General features: G+C 47.9%; 1 protein-coding gene across 1 annotated transcript; it reads left to right on the forward strand.

Annotated features, from left to right (window-relative positions):
- The first annotated feature begins 214 nt into the window (after positions 1–214).
- On the forward strand, positions 215–21,459 carry PDCD6 (programmed cell death 6). Its single transcript, XM_008072833.2, is given in 5 exon segments — positions 215–317; positions 9,606–9,650; positions 12,361–12,519; positions 17,377–17,486; positions 20,902–21,459. Coding segments are annotated over 5 exon segments (516 nt in total). The 3' UTR covers positions 21,001–21,459.
- The last annotated feature ends 455 nt before the right edge of the window (positions 21,460–21,914 follow it).

Below are 21,914 nucleotides of genomic sequence, written 5' to 3' on the forward strand. Positions count from 1 at the left end.
GAAGGAAGGAAAGTATGGAAATGGGAAATGATAGAGAAAAGATGATCAGCTTCTCAGGGAGGACCAGACTCGGACATTCCCCATCATTCCTTAACAGGAGGGGGCATGTGGCATTCCAGCTGAACAAAGGGAGAGAAGTCTGGGAGGAGCGTTGAGGAATCAGTCTAGGGTTGGCAGAGGAATATTGGTTTTTGCCATGTTTCGCTTTTCCTGCATGTATCATCACCAGTTCATCTGGCCTTCTTGATTTTGTAGAGTTGACAAAGACAGGAGTGGCGTGATATCGGACAACGAGCTCCAGCAAGCGCTATCCAACGGTGAGTGGGCTGGTGGGGCCTGCCTTTGGGAGCCATACTTTGCAAGCCTGGTTTGCTCACAGTAAATAACCTTTCTTCTGGAACTTATTTTCCAAGGACAAAGCAATCATTAAGATAAATTATTATCACTGTTAGTCACTGTTACGTGGTGACGTTTCTGTCTTATTTTGTGGAGTGGTTTCTTGTTGCCGTTGTTATTGCTGCGTGAGGCCTCGCCCAGCCTGCTGAATAGCTGTGTGTGTGAGTGTAGGATGTGCTTCTTGAGAATGGACGCCAGCATGTAGGTTAGGAGAGGAATGGAGGGTTAGCCTTGTATGGCAGAGATCCTTTAGGTATGCTGAAGGTCCTTGAGTTTCTTAGGTCTGGACACTTTGTGTCTTCTCTGGAGAGGATTCGCAAGGACACCCAGGGGTCATCACGTGGCCCTAGGGGGGTGACAGGGACTGTGTTTTCTCCAGGAACTGTGAAAACTCTAGGACTGGATTCCTGGGGAGGATTGGTATGTAGGAGGTGCTGGCAGTAGAACTTTGGGGAGACGTGGGAGTGTGTTGGGGGCTCTCCGGAGTTACGCTCTTGCCAGTTTTTGTGTGACTAATCCATGATAGTGCTATGAGAGACATTTTATTTTGTTAAACACCTGACTGCCGCCTTTTTTGTAATCCCTCAGATGCAGTTGTCTTTTCTGATTATTATGTTTCTAATTTGCCTTTCCAGAAGCGTGCCACTGAAGCTGGAAAAGGAGTTGATTTCAGGATGTTGTGACGATGTCGAAAGTAGTATCGTTAGTAGAAGCAGTCTGATGTTGCTGGGGACAGGACTAGGAGTGGAAAACTTGGCTGCTGGACGCTGCCTTGCTGTGCTGGGGCAGGAGTGAAGGAAACCCGCACTTTTGGCTCATGCAAGGAATCCAGTCTCAGTGTCTAATGATTTGTGTTACATCGAGGATTTGTACTTTCAGATTAACACACTTACCTTATAGAACAGTAGATACCACTGACATCATTTAAGCCACAGATACTGGCATATTATTTCACATGCCTATATATAGATTGATTCTAGGCACATAAGAAATTCCAGTATCTCTGCCCTGATGATTGTGCCTTCTCTAATTATTATCAGATTTTTTTTATTTTTGATTTGCGTCTCTGATGCTTGAGTTATACTCAGGGTAGTACAAGACAGGGATACTAGAAAGAGGTCGAGAGAACCTGGAATTCAATAGGCTACAGTTTGGTGTATCTCAGCTTGAAACTTTGTAAATGTTGACCAAAATGCATGACTTCATCGCATGATATGTTAACTGTGGTCAGATTCAAGTAGTCAGTCACCACAGTGATAGGTGCTGTGTGGAATACCCTCTTCAGGTCATGCCTCAGAGGCGTTCACTTTTGCATGGTTTTCCAGTGAGTAATGCAAGATTTATGAACCTTTTAAACAGTCTCCTTTTTGTCTGTTGGCTTGAATTTTTTAGAGTACTGACCAGGGTTAGGTTTTGTGTAAACTTTCCCAACTGGGAATGATGATCAAATACTCGACCTCACAGCATGCCTATCCTGGGGGGTCTGTCAGTCCTGGGGAGCTCTAGTGGAGACTTTGGGCCAGCCCGCTTGAATTCCAGTCCTGGCTCCACCAGTTTTGTAATGTGACCTTGGCCAAACACTTGACCTTCTCAGTGTTCTCCCAGGTACTGAGAGGGTAAGTTGAGGAAATGCATGCAAAGTACTTTGTATGATGTCTGGCATGTGGCACGTAGCAAACACTTGGTCATTGGTAGTAGCTAACACCATTGCCACTGTGACTGTAACAGGCCATCTCCAAGCTTTGATGGTTTTCCATTACCTAATGGTTTGATGTGGTTTCCACACATGGTGCTAGGAACTTCACAACCTTGTCCTGAGGTTAGCATTGTTGGGGGCTGAGGGAGACACCTCCTGTTCCAACATGTGTGTTCGGGCTGTTGTATTTTCACCAAAAGGTGTAAGTTCTGCCCCAGTTCAACTGGTTGTTAAAGAGTGTAGCTCCTAATCATCAGCAAGTATCTGTCAGATCATACCCTTGGTTTCAGCTGCTACCAGATGTCTACAAGAAGCCTGCTTGGGAGGGGGAAGTTTTAGCAGAATTGCCTGAAGGATGCTGAGTTCACCATTCCTATATACTTTGAAATCAGTGTCTGGCTTAACCCATGCTAACTGTGTATCAGACCCTCTCATGTGGCCCCAGTGGAGTACTTTTCTTGAATTGCCTTGGGAGAGTTCAAATTAACTGCCAAAAGAATTTAAAGTTAAATTTGTGGCTTGCCAGTGACAAGAGTTTAGAATTTTAAACTTTCTGACCTAGTCTTAGGTGCCTTACTCTCTCCTCAGCCAGCATGATTAACATTTACTTTATTTCTCTATATTTTGAGTATCTTTTTACATTTCTTCACTCTTTCTGGGATAAGGCAGTTTTTTTTGTTTTGTTTTGTTTTTGAATTGGAATCTCTCTCTGTTGCCCAGGCTGGAGTGCAGTGGCACCTTGGCCACTGCAGCCTTGATCTACTGGACTCAGGCGATCTTTCTGCGTCAGCCTTCCAAGTAGCTAGAACCATGCCATGCCCAGCCAATTTTTTTTTTTTTTTGAGTTGGAGTCTCACTCTGTAGCCCAGACTGGAGTGCAGTGGTCGCTTCCGGCCACTGCAGCCTCGACCTGCTGGGCTCCGGCGATCCTTCCGCCTCAGCCTTCCAAGTAACTGGAACTATAGGCGCATGCTACCATACCCGGCTGATTTTTTTTGATTTATTGTAGAGATGAGGTCTTGCTGCCCAGATGGGTCTCGAACCCACGGGCTCAGGCAATCCACTCACCTCAGCCTCCCAAAGGCACGGGATTACAGGCTGAGCCACTGAGCCCGGCTGATTTTTTTTTTTTTTTGAGTTGGAGTCTCACTCTGTCACCCAGGCTGGAGTGCAGTGGCTTGCTCATGGCTACCACAGCCTTGACCCCCTGGGCTCAGATGAACCTTCCTCCTCAGCCTTCCAAGTAGCTAGAACTACAGGCACACATTGCCACACCTGGCTAATTTTTTGATTTATTGTAGAGACAAGGTCTCACCAAGTTGCCCAGGCTGGTCTCGAACCCATGGGCTCAGGCAATCCTCTTGCCTCAGCCTCCGAAAGTACTGGGATTACAGGTGTGAGCCACCATGTCTGACTAAGGCAGCTTATTAATAAGGACGAATTTCTAGTTCTTTTCACAACCTCTCAGAGTTAAGTACTAGCGATGCTTTGTATGCCGAGTTACCTGCAGTAGCTCTCAAGCTATAGAGCCTGGATTTGAATCCAGGTGCATGTATTTCATGTATTTGGTACACCGCATGCTCCTCATGTTCGGCGTCATGTTTGCTCCTCACGTCTGAGCATTCACTCTGAGGCCCTGTGTTTCTCCACCATGTCTTTGCCTGATGGTGCCTACTAAATGCCTCAGCTGAGCCATTCTGTTCCTCAGTGCCCTGGGTCTCCCACTTGCCTGCCCTGGGCTCTGTGCTTGCTCCACTGTGATTGATGCAATAACCCCTTCCCTAAGGTGAAGGTGCGCTGCTCCTGCCACAGGCCCATCCCAGTATTTTTCTTGATGCTTGCCTTCCTCCTCTTGTAGTCTTGTCATTTTTGTGACCGTCTCACTGCTAGATTGTAGGCTTCATGAAGGAAGATTCATTGTTGCATTGTGTGTACAAACACCACACTTGTCCTTGGATAGCTGCATATCAGTTCTCTTCTTCCTGGTGCAGCAGCTCATGCCTGTGATCCCAGCACTCTTGGACGCCAAAGTGGAAGAATCTCTTGAGACCAGGAATTCGAGGCTGCAGTGGGCTATGCACTGCACTGCTGCCTGGGCAACCGAGGGAGATATTGTCTGTAAAAAAGTTGTCTTTGTTCTCTTCTCTGAATTTTTTTTTTTTAATTGAGAGATGGGGTCTTGCTCTGTTGCCCGGGCTGGTTCAAACTCCTGGGCCTAAGCAATTCTGCTTCAGCATCTGGAATAGCTGGGACTGTGGCCTTTGCCACCACACCCTGTGGAATTCCTGTACTAATATAATTGAAATTATTTTGATTTCTCATTGTTCTCCCAGAACTGAGCTTCTGTTCTAATAGTAAAACTATACTATTTCAGAAAATCAATATTACTGGTAGGAAAACTGAAGTTACAAAGTTGGATCGTTTCTCAACTTCAGTTAAATTTGTGCTTCTGAGGGCTCTCTGTTAAAATCTGGTTGAAATCTTGCTGAGAAAGTATTTGTGGATCCCACACACTGGTTCCTTTGTAAGACTTGTTTCCACAGGAGAGTTTCTAAAAATGACTGCCCTCAGGGAGGTCTGCGGTTAGCAGGTATGAAGAAAGACAGAAGAGGTCTGTTGTCTGGTCTTCTTCTTGAATAACGTGTCACAAACTATCTTGAGTTTGATACTTTTTTTCCCAACTTCCACATATTTCTTGGAATTATGAGAAATTAATTTTTCTGAAGCCTCTATTTTGTGCTTCTGAAGTAAGTTTGCCATAGCATATTGATGTATTGGGGGGAGGGCACTTTTTAGCTGTGCTTTAAACAAATAATAATTCTTATATTCTTTTGTAGTTTTTTTTTGTTTTTTTTTTTGAGTTGGAGTCTCACTCTGTCGCCCAGACTGGAGTGCAGTGGCCGCTCCCGGCCACCGCAGCCTCGGCCTGCTGGGCTCCAGCGATCCTTCCGCCTCAGCCTTCCGAGTAGCCGGAATTACAGGCATGTGTCACCACGCTCGGCTGATTTTTTTATTTATTGTAGAGATGAGGTCTCGCTGCCCAGGTGGGTCTCGAACCCGCGGGCTCAGGCTTTTCGTAGGTATTTTTATCACATAGAATTGTGGCTGTCTTGGTAATCCCATATTAAAAAGAACTGAGAAAAATCAAACTCTAGAACAGGACAGTTCCCAGTAGAGTACTATCTAGTTACATACTTTCCTCACCCAGGCAGGTTAAGTGTGTGATGGTATGTGTTGCCCCTGGGATGGAGCAGAGGGAATTTGAGATTGACCTGCAGCTTTGATCTGCCTGTGTGGAAAGGTTTGCTCAGCAATCCTGCTCAGACCCTTCACATTCCCAAGAAGGACCTGCGCAGTGATGGCCCTTGGCCGGCTCCCAAGAACTGAGCTCTTGGAATGGTCCGGCTGATGAGGGCGTTTTGCCACCAAGCCTTGAGCCACGCTGTGCCATGTTGTACCATGTCACCAGGAAAGTCTGTACCAACAGTGTGATTTACAGCAAACACCTACTCTTTCTCTGAGTGGCTGGAGTGTCTGTGACTGAACCCCAGCAAACCCTTGACTCCCAGGCTCAGGAGAGCCACCCTGTTCGCCCCACAAGCACGTGCGGTCACAGCTCATGGCTGGAGAAACTGCGCCCTTCCTTGCCACTTCTTATTCCCTCCTGGCCTTTTCCCATGGCTGGTTTTATGCTGTGTCCTTTCTCTATAATGGACTAACCACGAGTGTTGTGGGTCCCAGTGAGTCTTCAAGCCTTGGAGCAGGGCCGGGGGCTCTTGGGAACCCTCAGGTGATCTGTCGGTCACCTCGCCAGAGCTTCGAGGGAAACAGAAGGGTTAGGATTTGATGGCAAGTTTCTTTTTTTTTTTTTGAGTTGGAGTCTCACTCTGTCGCCCTGATTGGAGTGCAGTGGCTGTTCCCGGCCACCGCTGCCTCGACCTGCTGGGCTCCGACGATCCTTCCGCCTCAGCCTTCCAAAGTAGCTAGAACTACAGGCGTGCGCTACCACGCCCGGCTAATTTTTGATTTATTGTAGAGATGAGGACTCACCAACTTGCCCAGGCGGGACTTGAACCCGCTGGCTCAGGCAGTTCACTCGCCTCAGGCTCCCAAGGTGCGGGATTACAGGCTGAGCCACCGAACCTGGCTGATGACAAGTTTCTTAACGGCTATAGGTCAGTCATAGCATCTCTGACCTCAGTCTCTTCGGACATAACAGTGGGATGACTGGAAGTTTAGATCTCTTTCCACTCTTAAGCCACGCCTGCCTCCACCAGAGTCTGCTCCTTCTTCCCTTGTACTTGGGCTTGGTACAGAACTGCAAAGATAGGGTCTGTACCAAAATTGAGCTCACAGTGTTTCATTATTAGACATTTAGATGGTTTCAGTTTTCATTGACATAAATATTGAAGGGACTTGTCTCATTATTTCATAGAACAAGTTTCTGGAAGTGGAATTTATCAGGTCAAAGGCTATAAGTACTATAAATGCTGTTGGTCAGTGTTCAAATTGCTTTTCAGAAAGGCCGCATTTCCAGTCGTGGCTGTGTATGCCATAGTAGAAGGTAACTGGTGAACTATGGCATTCTGCTGAACCTGAAGAGGCACCAAAGACCTGGAAAATTCCATGCATTAAATACCAGTGTTGTGCTCTGAGCTCACAGAACTTCTGGGGGTTTTGTTTTGTTTTATTTTGTTTTTTTGAGTTGGAGTCTCACTCTTTCACACAGACTGGAGTGCAGTGGCCGCTCCCGGCCACCGCAGCCTCGATCTGCTAGGCTCCGGCGATCCTTCCGCCTCAGCCTTCCAAGTAGCTGGAATTACAGGCACGCGCTACCACGCCCGGCTGATTTTTGATTTATTGTAGAGATGAGGCGGGTCTCAAACCCGTGGGCTCAGACAATTCACTCACCTCAGCCTCCCAAGGCGCGGGATTACAGGCTGAGCCACCGAGTCCGTCTTGTTTTGTTTTGTTTTAAATAGAGATGAAGTTTCACTCTGTTGCCCAGGCTGGAGTGTGGTGGTGTGATCATAGTTCGCTGCAGCTTTGAACTCCTGATCTCACACTATCCTCTCACCTCAGCCTGCCAAGTACTACAGGACTTCTTATACCATGTCTTCTTTTTTTTTTGAGTTAGAGTCTCACTCTGTCATCCAGACTGGAGTGCAGTGGCCACTCCCGGCCACCGCAGCCTCGACCTGCTGGACTCCGGTGATCCTTCCGCCTCAGCCTTTCGAGTAGCCGGAATGTGCTACCACGCCCGGCTGATTTTTTTATTTTTTTGTAGAGATGAAGTCTCGCCAAGTTGCCCAGGTGGGTCTCGAACCCACGGGCTCAGGCAATCCACTCACCTCAGCCTCCCAAAGTGTGGGATTACAGGCTGAGCCACCAAGCCGGGCTACCATTTCTTCTTACACAGTTAATTTCTCTCTGGCAGAAAGGCCCAGAAAGTTTGGAAATCACAGAGTCTGATACAGGAAAGTAGAAGAGATTGCCAGTGGTGACATTTATAAAGTATGAGAGTTGCCTGTTGTGGCTTGTGCCTGTAATCTCAGCACTTTGGTAGGCTGAGGCAAGAGGATCGCTTTAGGCAAGGAGTTTGAGACCAGCCTGAGCAACATAGCGAGACGCCATCTCAAAAACTAATAAAACTTAAAAATTCCCTTTTTTTGTACAAGATTCTAAGTAGTTAGGCATTTCAGTTGTATACACGATGATGGGTGTGAAATGTTGACTTTTTACCACTCACTAAACTTTTCATCAGCCAAAATTTAGGATTCTGATTAATAGCACATACTTCAAGAAAGCGTAAACCTGGCAAATACAAAGTCATCATATTTTCACAGAACAGGAGATGAGGTAGGTTTTCCTTCCCCCCTTTGAGAAGGGAGTCAGATGTAAATTCTAAGATTCTTTGTGTGCTTGAGGTTTAAGTGGGAAAGCACAAAAACAACTGCAACGTCAGTCATTTAGGATGTTGCTTCTTATGGCTTTAGTGTTATCCCCAAATTATGGGTGGAAAAAGCTAGGTCTACCCAGTTTATGTGGAAAATAATGTGTATATTTCTGTTTCCCTTGGTTCTTGGAGAGCTGGAGTTGAGGCAAGACCTGTAGGTACACGAACAATCTCTTTGAAAGTTATAATCTGACAGGAAATCTGCTAGCTGAGTGGTTCTGGCATTACCTAAGCTAGACATGCTGGTTACTAGGGAAAGACTGGAATGCTGGAAGTCGTGGCTGGCCCAGAAAATCTGAGAGAGGATCCCTGGAGGTGATGGGAGTATGAAACCAGTCTTGCTGTCTTCTGCATCCTCCACTTCCACTGAGGCGTGGGAAATACTGCTTGTTCACGTGGCTCTGTGTTTTTATAGCAGTTTCCCCTGCGGGGAGGGAGTTGTGTGTATCTTAGGAGGGGTCACACTTCAGGTTGAGAGAAAGCCCAGCAGATGTGGCACTTGGGAGGAGCCCTGTGAGCCCAGAGTGACAAAGGGCAAGCATGTGGAGGCGTAGGGATGGCACCTGCAGACCCCATCACCTACCTTCCAAGTAGGAACCCTGACTGGACCAGGGACAGACCAGTGTTACTCTGAGACCAGGTGCCGTCTCTCTGTGCCGCCCAGAACTGTAGCTGTTTTGTGTATAGAAGGAAAAAAGGGTGTATTTTATACAAATGGGTAATGGGGAGAGCCAGTAATCTCCCCCACATTAAAAAATTTTTTTAGTTTATATTTAGTGAGCATAAAAATTATTGGAGGTGCAAATCCTTCTGAAAATAGGTTTTGGGGCATAGGGGTATTGGTGAAATTCCATCGCCACAGTTGATAAACAGTTGTAAGTTCTCAAGTGTAACAGATTCAACAGTGAATCAGAGAATAGTATAGCTTACCTATTCACAGTTTAAAGGAAAGTAGTATAAAGCCCAGGCTGCAATTTTAGTAAAGTATGGTTTTATGGTTTGTGTCCAGTGTGCTGCCTGAAGGAAAACTTAAGACAGTGATCAGTGCTTACTCCTGTATGTAGAGTTCGTGTCAGCAATGGCATCCAAGTTAAGCTCTGAGGGTCCCCAGGCAGGGTGGTCTTGATGGTGGGATTTTCCGAAATGATAACTAGTGAAGCTCCTAATAAAACTAAGTGCAACCCTTTCAACTTATATGGTGGCTGCATTCTTGGAAAATTCAGTGTCTATTAAAATAATATAAAACCATTTGTTGGTTCTGTGTTAAATAGGATCATCCAAGCCTCAGACAAGTATAGATGACTTTGAATGTCTGATGAGACGTGAAAGACTCTTATATACCACAGGACGGACCCTGACCAGGAAATGCTCCCCCCCCAGTGGCTGTGGCAACCAAACCATCGCCCAGAGTATCCCCAGGGAACTGTGCCCCAACCAATAGCCACCTCTCTAGAACCAAGGACTTACTTTATTGTGTCTCTCGTTATAGATCAGGAACTTTGTTTCCTATGAAAATGATTTTCGTTTAGCTTAATTCTTATTGTTATTTGTTTTCAGGCACATGGACTCCCTTTAATCCAGTGACTGTCAGGTCAATCATATGTGAGTATCTGCAGACAGACAAGTAAGAGCGGCCTTTCATCTGTCCTGCTTGGAGGCAGGTCTTGCTTCCCTTGTCTGTGGGTTCATATCTTTTTCTTGCTTCTAGAACTCTGGTTAGATGGAGGGCCCTTGCATTCTGCCCTCCCTGTCTGCACCTCTTCTCAAGTATGTTTGCTGTCACTATTTCTTTATTTTTATTTTACTTTTTAACCTGTCCTTTCTGTGTCTACTTCTAAAGATTACATATCTTTAAAATTTCTAGATTATATTCAGTTACTTTCAAGTCTTACCTGGTTATTTTTGATAGTCTTTAGATATTGCTTGTTTGTTTATACAATTTCTTTTTTTCTTCAAGTATTTTATATGGTAGTCTTTTAAATTTTAAGTAAATGTTTTTATTGAAGAATTGTAGGTACATATGACATATAGCTCCTTTACCTTGTGTTTCTGATTAACTGTGTGAACTCCTGGGGAGGACTGTCTACAGTGATTCTTATTTTGTTTTGTTTTGTTTTGTTTTTGAGCTGGAGTCTCACTTTGTTGCCCAGGCTGGAGTGTAGTGGCATGCTCACGGCCACCACAACCTCGACCTGCTGGGCTCAGGGAACTCTTCCGCCTCAGCCTTCCAAGTAGCTGGAATTGCAGATACACACCACCACGCCCAGCTAACTTTTTTGTGATTTATTGTAGAGACGAGGTCTCACCAAGTTGCCCAGGCTGGTCTCGAACCCCTGGGTTCAGGCAGTCCTCTCGCCTCGGCCTCCCAAAGGGCTGGGATTACAGGCTGAGCCACCATGCATGACCTACAGTGATTCTTGTTTCTGCTGAAGCTCACACATAGAGTAGTGGTAATTTCTTTGATGTTTTCCTGAGTTTTGTGTGTTTTGTGGCTTCATATGCAACCTTGATGTGTGCACACTGGGGCCTGTGTGAGGGTGGGGCCTGTGTGAGGGTGCGTCCTTCGGAGGGAGCCTGGGATCTCCCTGACTGCACAACTAGTAGGGATTTGAGCTCCAGGCCCAAGAGCAAATAGGCCTCATCTGCATGTTCTTAGGAGAGATTGATGGTGTTTCCAGCCCTCACCCCATTGCAATTTCGGATGGTTTCCTTAGCTGGGAGGTGTGGCTCCCTTCAGATTCCCTTTGCTGTGGAATCTTGGGCTTCATTCTCCTGCTTCTTGGGCCAAGGCATCATGGCCTCCTGGTGGTTCCCAGAGCAGCCTGGTGCTTGTTCTCTCCCCTCTCATACACATTTCCTAGTCCTGAGGGGTCCCTACTTTCCTGTGAGCTCAGCAGTGTATTGCAGAGTGTGTTGTATATAAGATACCCGAGTCCTGGGGGTGGTGGCAGGGGCTTGGCCTTAGCACTACAAAATATTTTGACAGAGGGTGGCAGCCACTGCCTCCCTGCTGGAGGGGCTGGGCCTGGAAGCTGCCCTCTGCTCAGCCCTTGCCCGGCATGCAGCTCTCCATGGTGCCCACTGTGCGCCCCAGAGCAGCAGACCTCTACCTGCCTGCATGTCTCATTCCTCATGTTCCACATACAGTCTGCATCATGGAAGAGGAATGTGAAAAACAGCCCGCCATTGCACAAGTGTTGTCAGTTGCTTGGAGGAAACAGACACCATTTTTCACAGTATTTTTCATCATGTGAAATTTTATTGAATTGTCATGAACTTCCGACCAAACCAAGATTACACATTGCAGTTTTACATTGACCCCTCTACATACACTGCTTACCTGAAGAGACCACATGAGTTATCATTTTCTCTGTAACAGCAATTCAGACTTTTCTGTATTTTCTAACCATCCTGCAATTACAGATAAATGTATTTATAGATTCTTGTGTGTGTGGGCTTGGAGTTAGACTGAAAGCTGCAGGACCAGGGGCGGGGCCTTTTTCTAATTAGAGCCAGCTTCCCTGACCTGGGGCTATTATGAGCCTGCACCAGTGCTGGGGGCCCCTGGAGAGTTGGAAGGTCAGCTCTGGGAATTAGAGCTGTGTTCGAGGCGAGAGCTGGGAGCTGGGGTGGGCCGCTCAACCTCTGTACTTGATTTCTGCCTGGTAGACAAGTGAACCCACCAGAGAAAGTGCATTTCAGAGTCGACTTCAGTGTCAAGTACTGTGTGTATGTCGATTGAGGTACTACCATTTGTGTGTGTGTGTGTGTGTGTGTTTTGGAGCCCGAGTCTCACTGTCGCCCAGGAGGAGTACACAGGTGATCCTTTCACCTCAGCCTTCCAAGTAGCTGGGATCATAGGTGCATGTCATCACACCTGGCTACTTTTAAAATTTATCTTGGGGACAACGTCTCATCCTGTTGCCCAGGCTGGTGTCAAACTCCTGGGCTCAGCAGTTTTCTCATCTCAGCCTCCCAAAGTACTGGACTACTGGGATGTTATGCTAGCACAGTCTGCCTCACAGCTGCAAGTGTGTGCTCTTCTCATTGGAGTCAGGGGCTAGGCCTGGGTGGTAGCTCCCTACATTTCTACTCTGGGCAGTTGTGCCAAGACTGTTAGGGACTCAGTCCCTATGCAGACAGGCGTTTATTAGCTGGCCCTTAGTGGCTAGTCAGCTGGGCGCTTGCTGGGGTCCCAAAGGACTGAGGTCTGACGGGAAGCCGTGGCATGAGTTTGCTGTGACTGGATCTTTCGCTGCTTAAGGTGGAAGTTGGACTTGATGTGTACTCTTGATGTTCCCCTTTGTCTCAGCCATGTTTGACCGCGAGAACAAGGCTGGCGTGAACTTCAGTGAGTTCACCGGTGTGTGGAAGTATATCACAGACTGGCAGAACGTCTTCCGCACCTACGACAGGGACAACTCCGGGATGATCGACAAGAACGAGCTCAAGCAAGCACTCTCAGGTTTTGGTAATTCACTTGTCTTGATTGCGTAGCATATGTCATTTTGGAGCCTTGACAGCCACAGAAGGTCTTTTTTTACTCGACTGAGCTGACTGATTTTTTAACCCAGTCTCTGTAAAATGTTGCTTTATGTTTACATCACACAGGTTCATATTTTAATATTATTTCTGTCATGAAGACTGCATTTGACACAGATACATTTTTTATCCAAAATGAGATAAGGGCTATGCAAACCAGCCATCTTTTGTGAAATGGAGTGATGTCACAAACAAAATTGAGAATGTGGCTTTTGAGACAGTTTAAAAGTGGATACGTAAAAATAAAATGGTAAGGGGAAGTTTAAATTTCACGATGCATCAAAATACGTGGAAACGATGGCAAAGTAGCCCCAAGAAGTGGTTCTGTACGCCATCAGGTCTGACTCTTGGTCGGCCCTCACTGTGTGCCTCAGCTGGAGGGTTGGAGGAGCGTGCGCCCATTCTCAAGTGCGTTCCACGTGTTTGTGCTCAGTGTGTGTGCACACCCAGACACACACGTCAGATTGGGTGTATGACAGTGTGCTGTGCCTCTTGGGAGTGTTCACAGAACCTACCCAGAGTGCGTTGAAGGGCTTCCCTGTGCAGGTCTTGGGCCTGAGAGGAAGATGGGATCTTTGTTGACAAAGAAAAAACTTTAAATGCTTGGGACTAGTCCAAGGCTTGTGATGGTTACACCAAGATTCTAGTTTGGGGTAATTTTATGTGGCCCATCTTACGAAAACCCTTCTGTGTTTTACTTAAGAGGCTGCTTATAAATGTCTTCTGGAAAGATAAGGGAAGTTAGATTATACTCTGTACATTCTAGATATCTCAAGTCTTACTAATCAGAAGCTTATTATTTCCTTTGGTTGTTACTGTGGCTTCTGCCCTCCTCCCCACTTTTCCTTCCAGCATGTGCTTTACCGCTGTCTTCTCCTTTCTCGCCCCTTGAGCGCACCCATAGGGCCTAGTGAAAGCCACTGGGAAAGAAGCTGTGGGCCAGGATTTTGGCAGGATGGCCCCATGTTGGAATTGGAATGCAGCTGACCTTGCTGTGCCCTTAGGTGAGGGGAACTGGCAGAGCCCTGACTGGTTTCTCTTTCCCGGGGAAGGTACAGAAGAGCTGGGAGGGAAGGGTACAGCCCTCCACAGAGAGGCCAGCGCTGTTCCTGTGCAGGGCCAGGGAGGGTGGGAGCTTAGGAAGTCCAGTACTGCAAGGTGGGGGTGAAGGCAGCAAGGACTTCTGGCCAAGCCGGCCCCTGTGAATATTGCTAAACAGGTGACCTCTAGTGCCACGAATGTCTTCATGTCAGCTTGTCAAGTCCTGGGCTCTCTTTTGACTCTGTGCTGGTGACCATCGGGTCCTGAGAACTCACAGTAGAAGCACTGATGTAGACAATGCTCCCCAGTCTCTCAGGCCCTCTGTCCTGGTCTGGCCAGCGACATTCCAGAAAACTGCTTAGCTGCAGCCAGAGGCATGGCCGGTCATGCAGCCTTTCCTCGGCGTCTGTAGCCAGCAGGCCTGCTCGTGCTGGGTAGTGACAGACTCCTCCCTCCCTTCCTGAGCTTCTTCAGGAGTGTGAATGTGCTGTTGCAGCGTTTCTCTGGTTGTTCTCAAGAGTTGCCTGCCATGTTTGACTCTTGGCATCCCGGGACCTCTCCTGCATCTTCTGCAGAGAGGAGCCTTGTCGTCCTTTCTGCATGTTGGTTCTTTTGCAAGATTTTCTGTAGAAACTGTTAGGAAATCAGCCTCAGAAGCAGAAATTCCTGTTTCATGTTGACCCCCAGGCACAGGTACTTTGCTCCTACGTAAACCAGGGATGCTGTACTTCAGCTCATAACAGGCTTGAGGGAATCACCGGGCAGTGGAGCCTGCAGGATTTCACTGTGGTGTCTTGGGCCAACCTGGAGCACTGTGGGACTCTTCGGGGCCACAGGGTGGATTTTACGATCCTTCCAGGCATTTTCTTACGCCTTTATTACGAACACGGTGTGCCAGGCAGCAAGACCTGGAATGAGAAGAGGGGCTTGTCCTCCTGCTCTGTGATTCATTGCCTGGCGGGAACTGCCCACCTCAGCAGGTGCAGCTAGGGTTGTCAGTCTACTTGGAGGCCAGTGCACATGTAGTAAACGCTCTTTCGGGCAGCGCATGTCTCACAAAGGCAGTTTCACCACCCAAGTTCCCACTCCGCAGGCATCTCCTCCCACCACCCAGCCTTCGGCAACCATTGCCTGTTTTTATGAGGAAAAATGTGTTAAAGTATAACAGACCTCCATTTACCCATCACCTATTTCAGCTTTCATCCATCTTGCTGCCATGTCTGCTTTTCCCCTTTTTATGGCTGAAGTGTTCTAAGAAACGCAGGACCAGTGTATTTTCCCAGAGCACTCACCCTGTCTCTGGAGCATGAGGACACTTGCATATGAAGGCACTGTCATTGACTTACCTTTTGGTGTTGTCCCCGTGCTTTTTTTATGGTTGTTTTGCCTGAATTGGGCTCCTGGCAAGGCCCACAAGCAGCTCCACCCCTTTTCTTGCCCTTGGCTGTTGGCACCCTGTGCCACATGTGGGTCATGTGGTGCCATTTAACTCACTGCCCTATTGGCACGTTTGCTGTATGCTTGTGGTTGTTACTGATTACCATCCAACCTTTCCCAGGTGGCCACACGGGGACAGGCTGGACTGTGCCGTTTGTTGGTGCTGGGGTGCCAGTGAGTTGGCAACTTGCAGCCCTGTGCTGACTGCCCCCTCACAGGCTTCACAGACTGACTCAGACATATCTGCAGGGAGGCTTTCTGGCAGTGTCACCTTTCCTTTTGCTGGTTCTTAGGTAGAGAAGGTGTTTGTTCTATCCACAAGGGCTTTTTGGATGTTGGAAATACAGATGCGAGGAGAGGGTATTCCTGTCCTTACTGGATAATGCTGCCGTCACCCTTAGGGTCCTGTAGGATGGCGTGCCGGACAGACACGAGATGGGCTGGGGGTGGAGGAGCCCCACACTGCCTCACTCTGACTGTACAGGCTGAGGGAGGGTCCACACTTCCCACAGGGGGCAGCCAAGCTCATCTAGTTTAGAGTTGTGGCTCTCGGGGCCTTGTCCTACTGGGTGGGGCAGCTTGTTTTTCCTGGGAGGTGGAATGGTGATTGCTGTGGAGGCCGAAGCTTGGCTTGTCTCATTCCTGGTATTTCCAGAGTCAGAGAGCTTTTGTCCAAGAGCGTGACTCTAGAGGGGTGTATCAGGTGCAGCCTTGTGGATGCCGTGGCCCTCTAGCTGGTGCTGGCAGAGAGCCCCTCTGCATTCCAAGGGTGGTGTTTCTCTTACATGGACTTTTGTGAAAGGAAATTCTTAGGGAACAGTTGCTGCTGGGTTTTGGCTTCTTAGATACATTTTCTTCTCTTACTAGTTTGGCTTTTTGTTCTCCCTACAATATTACTGCTGATCAGGGAAGTCAGAGGTGGATTCTTGGGGCAGTAGACTTGTTCCCATTGTCTGTGCAGCCTGGACTCCTGAGCCTCTGTCACCATCTCCTCTGTCCTCTTCAGTCTCGGCAGGAGGCCCATGATGACTGCCGTGCCCTGTGCACATTTGGACGGGCCGGCCCTGGTGGCTGTGTCCCAGGTCCTGTTCTCGGCGCTCAGGGCTCAGCCTGGACATTGCCTGGCCTGCTCTGACAGGTGTGGGGAGTAGGAGATGGGCTGGGAGAGGTGAAGGAGAGTGGTGACCTTTCACAACCCTGCTGTCCCTTTCTGGCTTGAGCTGGGGTTCTGTCTTCTGCTCAGCTTGCAGGTAGGGGGCCCAGATTGACTCCATGACTTGTTTAGGGGCCCATGAACCTAAGTCACAAGACGCCCTGACTGCTCTGGAAGGTTCTGTGTACATGCTGCATGTTTTCATTTTGGTCAGTGGAGTGGCTAAGCAGTCACGCAGGTGATTAACTGAGATTCACTCAGACAGTAGGTGCACGTGTCCTTGCAAAGGTTCCAGCAAGACTGAAAACAGTAGAACATGTTGGCACCTGGATCTTGTCTCCTGAATGAATCAAGGATGCCACGGTCACACAGGTAGTGGGATTTCAGGGGAGAAGGGAAGGAAGCAGGCGAGCTGTGCCCTCCATGTGTCCACAGCCATCCTGGCCCGAGGACGTCCAACGTGTCCACTTCTCTTCAGACTCTCTTCCTGCGGAAGAGCGGGGCCTTTTCAGAACATGCTCATGGAACAGGCAATGGAACCCTAACACTTGATGACCCTTCAAGAGACTTTGGCCTTTCCCAGGCCAGCTTGGCGATCCCCGGTGTCAAGCACGTGTCCACCAGCCACTTCTGTGTCCTTACAATGACATTTTGTTAGCTGAAGGCCTTCTGTGATATTCTGGCTTTCAAAGCATTCTCTAGTGATAAGCACCCAGGGCATCGAAGCATGCAGAACTTTCACATCTATAGCGATACATGTAATAAAATCAGTAGAGGACATGTTAAAATGGTAACTCCACTGGGTGGCAGAATCTAAGCTTGGCTCCCCTGCGGGTGTTTTTTGGGTGCTTCCTTGGGATGAGTGCAATTAATTGAGTTCACAGCCGATGACCTTTAGCCTTAGGACAGTGACAGCTTTCAAGTCACTTCTCCTTCTGGGGAGATGATCTGTAATAGGTCACTTTGTGTGCTGCAGACGTGACTTTATTATGAGCAATGTATTTAGGGAATATCTCGTAGTTCTCAGAGTGCCTTGAATGAATTTGTACTTTTATTCCCACCCGCCCTGCGTCATTTGGTGCTGTGGAGTCTTGGGAGGGAGGGCACGGGGCTGGCACCTCTCGTGACTCTTGACTCTGATTTTCCCTCTTCAAGGCTACAGGCTCTCTGACCAATTCCACGACATCCTCATTCGAAAGTTTGACAGACAAGGTCGGGGGCAAATCGCCTTTGATGACTTCATCCAGGGCTGCATCGTCTTGCAGGTGACCCAGTGGCCTCATGGGCGTTGCTGTGGGTGGACGGGGGTATCCCGTCAGGGCAGGGTGCCTGACTTCAGTGTAAGGGATCGGGCCTGTGGGGAACTAGTCTTGGAGCTTTTAAAAGTTAGTCTCATCTTTGAGAGATAACTAGTTGATGGAAGCGTAAACAATAGTTTTCTCCCCTTGGAAATATAGAGCAGTCCACTCAGAAGAGGTGGCTTATTTTTTAAAATTTTTTCAGTATTGGGGGTTATTTACACATATGCTAGGGTATATTGTGTTTTTACAAGAAACTCGTATCCTGAGAAAATGGGCACATTTTCTCTTGTGATTGTCACCATGTTTTGCCTTCCAGTAAGAGAGAAGCTACAGGCCCAGGCACGTAGGCCTCCCTCACTGGGGTCTCAGGACCATTTCTGTGCACACCAACGCCTGACAGAGCTCATAGTTCACACTGGCCCCCAAGGCAAGCTCTGTGCCTGGGATGTTCCTTTTCCTTACAGCGATTCTGTGATGTCCAGATGTCCATACTGCTGCTCTCTCACCTTGCCAACGAGAAAATGAAGGTGCAGAGGGGCTGAGGGACTTGCCCAGAGACCCACTTTAGATGAAGACCAGGACTAGGGGGCCAGCCTGGCTGCCTCACACAGGCCAGGGTTGCTGCTCTTTCTCAGTAGGGATCAGGTTCCGTGGATTTAAGCCTTAGAAATGCAGTGGATTGGTGGACATTTGCTATCTTTCAAAGTTTTTATCAGGACAGATTTCAGACAAAAACAATGGCAGAGAAAATAGTTGGATGCACTCAGATTTAACAAATTTCTTTTTTTTTGAGTTGGAGTCTCACTCTGTCACTCCAGCCTGGGAGTGGCATGCTCACAGCCACCACAGCCTCGACCTGCTGGGCTCAGGAGAGCCTTCCAAGTGGCTGGAACTACAGGCACACACCACCATGCCCAACTACTTTTTTTGATTTATTGTAGAGATGAAGTCTCGCCAAGTTGCCCAGGGTGGTCTCCTCAGGCAATCCTCTCACCTTGGCCTCCCCAAGTACTAGGATTATAGGCGTGAGCCACCACATGTGGCAGATTTATCGATTATTAACTCAAGGCCAGTTAGGTATATAGCACACCTCCATGTACCTTCATGACCCCCACCCTGTTATTCTGTAGCAAATTCCATTTTATAGAACCCAAATGGTTTTCCATAAAAACTTCAGTAGAACTTGTTTCTCAAAGGTAAGTGTTTATCGTTTTACTCCAAGTTGAGGTCACATCTTGTTGACCTTGGAATCCATTGAGAGATGTGAACAGCATGAGGTGTTTAGATGTAATGTGGAGTTTTGGAAAATGTTTTCAGATTTTTTTCTAGTTAAAATGATAGTAAAAGAGAATTTTCTCTGATTTGGCTTGAATACATCAGTCCCTGTTTTTCTGTGATTTGTTGGAGAACCAGGTCTGTTAACATGGAAACTTTAGACCTCTAAAATGGGGAGAGATATATACTATTTCTGCCTCTCAGGGTTCCTGTGAGGCTGGATGACATTTTTGCAGTGTTCTTTGAACACTGTGGAGAAAGGCACAGTGTGAAACTCTCATTATGGACGGTGTCTGAGTCACGGTAGGGTTGGGATCTTCATTTGAGATTGTAACCCGTGAGTCAACATCTGATCTCCAGTGGACTTCTGGCACCTGGTCCCACAGGGAGTCCTGTGGTCAGCACGCCTCCTCGGCCCCTGCTCCTTACCATGGGGGGCAGCCTGGCAGCCAGTTCCTGGGCCTGCCCCACCCTCGGAGGGTGAGCCTAAGTGCCAGGTGGAGGTAGGGAATTAAAGAAAGCTGCGGCCTCAAGTAAACATTTCCTCAAAAATGTTTGCATTTATCTTCCTTTTTCCAAAAATAAGGCTTTTTGAAAATTACTTTTTATAAAATAACATGAAAACTTGTAGTCATCTTAGAAAAAAAAAGGTGTGAAAGAAAATTACCCATTATTCTCTAAGCCAGCGTTTAGTACAGGGTGTTCTTGAAGTTTGGTGCTGGTGTTCCCACACACATGCTGGGATGCTCACATAAGGTGCGTGGGCCTGTGGGAGTGAGGCTGCAACCCTGCTAGGTGGGGGAGTCTGGGGGAGGCAGCCGCTCTCTCAGGTCCCTCTTTCAGGTGCATGTAAGTGGAATTGCTCTGTGCCTGTTTTTTCTTGTTAAAATTCTTCAAGCTGGGCACAATGGCTCACACCTATAATCCTAGCACTTTGGGAAGCTGAGGTAAGAGGATTGCCTGAGCCCAGGAGTTCAAGACCAGCCTGGGCAATATGGCAAATACTCATTTCTACAATACATAAAGAAAAAGTTAGTCAGGTGTGGTGGTGCGTGCCTGTAGCTCCAGCTACTTGGAAGGCTGAGACAGAAGGATCGCTGGAGCCCAGCAGGTTAGGGTGTTGTAGCTGTGATCATGCCACTGCACTCCAGCTTAGGAGACAGAGTGAGACTCCAACTCAAAAAAAACAAACAAACTTCAGAGTTGGCTGGGCATGGTGGCTCATGCGTGTAATCCCAGCATTTTGGGGGAGAGGCAAGAGTATTGCCTGAGCCAGGGGTTCAAGACCAACCTGGGCAACTTGGTGAGACCTTTACTATAACTTTAGTTACAGTAAACTAAAAAAAAAAAAAAAAAAGCCAAGTGTAATGTTGTGCTCCTGTAGTTTTGGTAGCTTGGAAGGCAGAGGCAGCAGGATCACTTGAACCCAGCAGGTCAAGGCTGCAGTAGCTCTGCCATCTGGAAACAGACTCCAACTCAAAAAAAAAAAAAATTCTTCAGAGCACTTGACAGTTGCCATGAGTCCCTCATCTAGGAGTGGCACTTACTCATCTCTACTACAGGGGTGTGGGTGGTCACCTGTCTCTGCTTCTCAACCTAGCCTGGATCCTGTTGCTAGAGGGAGAAGCAGGCTGGCAGGAAGTGGGCTGGGCCCTTCGTGATATCACATGCCACTCCAGGGCTGGGCCTCCCCTGCTGGGGGCAGCTTCCAGAGAGAAGCTGAGGGAGGCTGGTTCCCTGTGTCCAGAGTTCAGGTGCCTGCTACAGCTGAGGCAAGCTGCTGGGGAGCGGCCTTCCTCAGGACAGTCTTGGAGTGGGAGAGAAGGGCCCAGTGCCCCTCCTCTCCCGAGCTCACCCGGGGCTGGTATAGCTGAGCTGGGCCTGCAGCCCTGTGTCTTCCCTCCCCCACCATTCTGTGTCCTCCATGGTAGACAGCTCTGACAGAGGGAGTGTTTGGGGATACCCTACCTGTGCCTCCCTGTGCTAGGCTCCATCTGGAGATGAGGAAGCATTGTGCTCTGAAACTAGGTTCCTGAGTGTCTCTCACCCCCACGCCCATTCATCTGTTGACTGTCAAAACCTGAATGCCTGTTTTCTCCCTCAGAGGCTGACAGATATATTCAGACGCTATGACACGGATCAGGACGGCTGGATTCAGGTGTCTTATGAACAGTATCTGTCCATGGTCTTCAGTATCGTATGACGCTGGCCTCTGGTGAAGAGCAACTTGACTTGCGGAAAGAAGACCCAAAATGCCAAATCTCTGACCGTAAATGGAACGGAACACGGATGCAGTTAGACACTGTTCTTCCCTTAGAGCTTACCGTTTGGGGACCTGGCTGTACATATGTGGATAAGCTGATTCACGTTTTGTAATTGTAACCATAGCTACGTCAGTACCATATACACATTGGATTTCCCGTTTCCTTGTGCCATGTGGTAATGTAATAATGCTTCAGGTTTTCTGCTTGCAAAGAAATGCATCATGTGCTTTTCTAGCTATCTCGTTCTATAGTGGAAATGCTTTTATTAGCCAATAAGAATTTCAAAGTAATACGGAACTTGCACAGAAGGCTTTTCATGTGCCTTACTTTTTTAAAAAGGAGTTTATTGTACTCATTGGGATATGCAATCTAAGCAATAAAGGAAATACTAGACTCGTGGTCGCTTTCAGCCTTTCATATCAATAGGTTCAAGGAGTGAGCCCTGTGCCCCAGCCATCCCAGGCCTCGTCCTGACGTTCACCATGTCACATTCACTGGCCTACCTTCTGGAATATTCTCCAGCCCAGCCTGCATGGCTTTGGTTTTGAAAATCCAGAGACTGGCTATTATAGGAGTTAGTTTATATGTTCTTTATATGGATGAACAGACCCAAATTGGTTTAGAAGGTTGTTTCTGTCATTTATTAATGATTTCACTGCACTGCGTCTTGCCATTGGCTAATCGCAGTTTTCAAACGTGACCCAGAGCACATGACACAGCCAGGCATGTCTATCACCAACCAGTTCACCGCCTCAGCCATAGCCAGCGCCACTGACCTGTCTCCTCTCTGCCTCCTCCACATCTCTGTGAGTGTCTGGAGTACACCCAGGATGAGGTCGGTTCTCACCATTCC

Source organism: Carlito syrichta, unplaced genomic scaffold, assembly GCF_000164805.1.
Source record: "Carlito syrichta isolate Samal-C Ts95f unplaced genomic scaffold, Tarsius_syrichta-2.0.1 Scaffold315456, whole genome shotgun sequence".
Taxonomy (NCBI): Eukaryota; Metazoa; Chordata; class Mammalia; order Primates; family Tarsiidae; genus Carlito; species Carlito syrichta.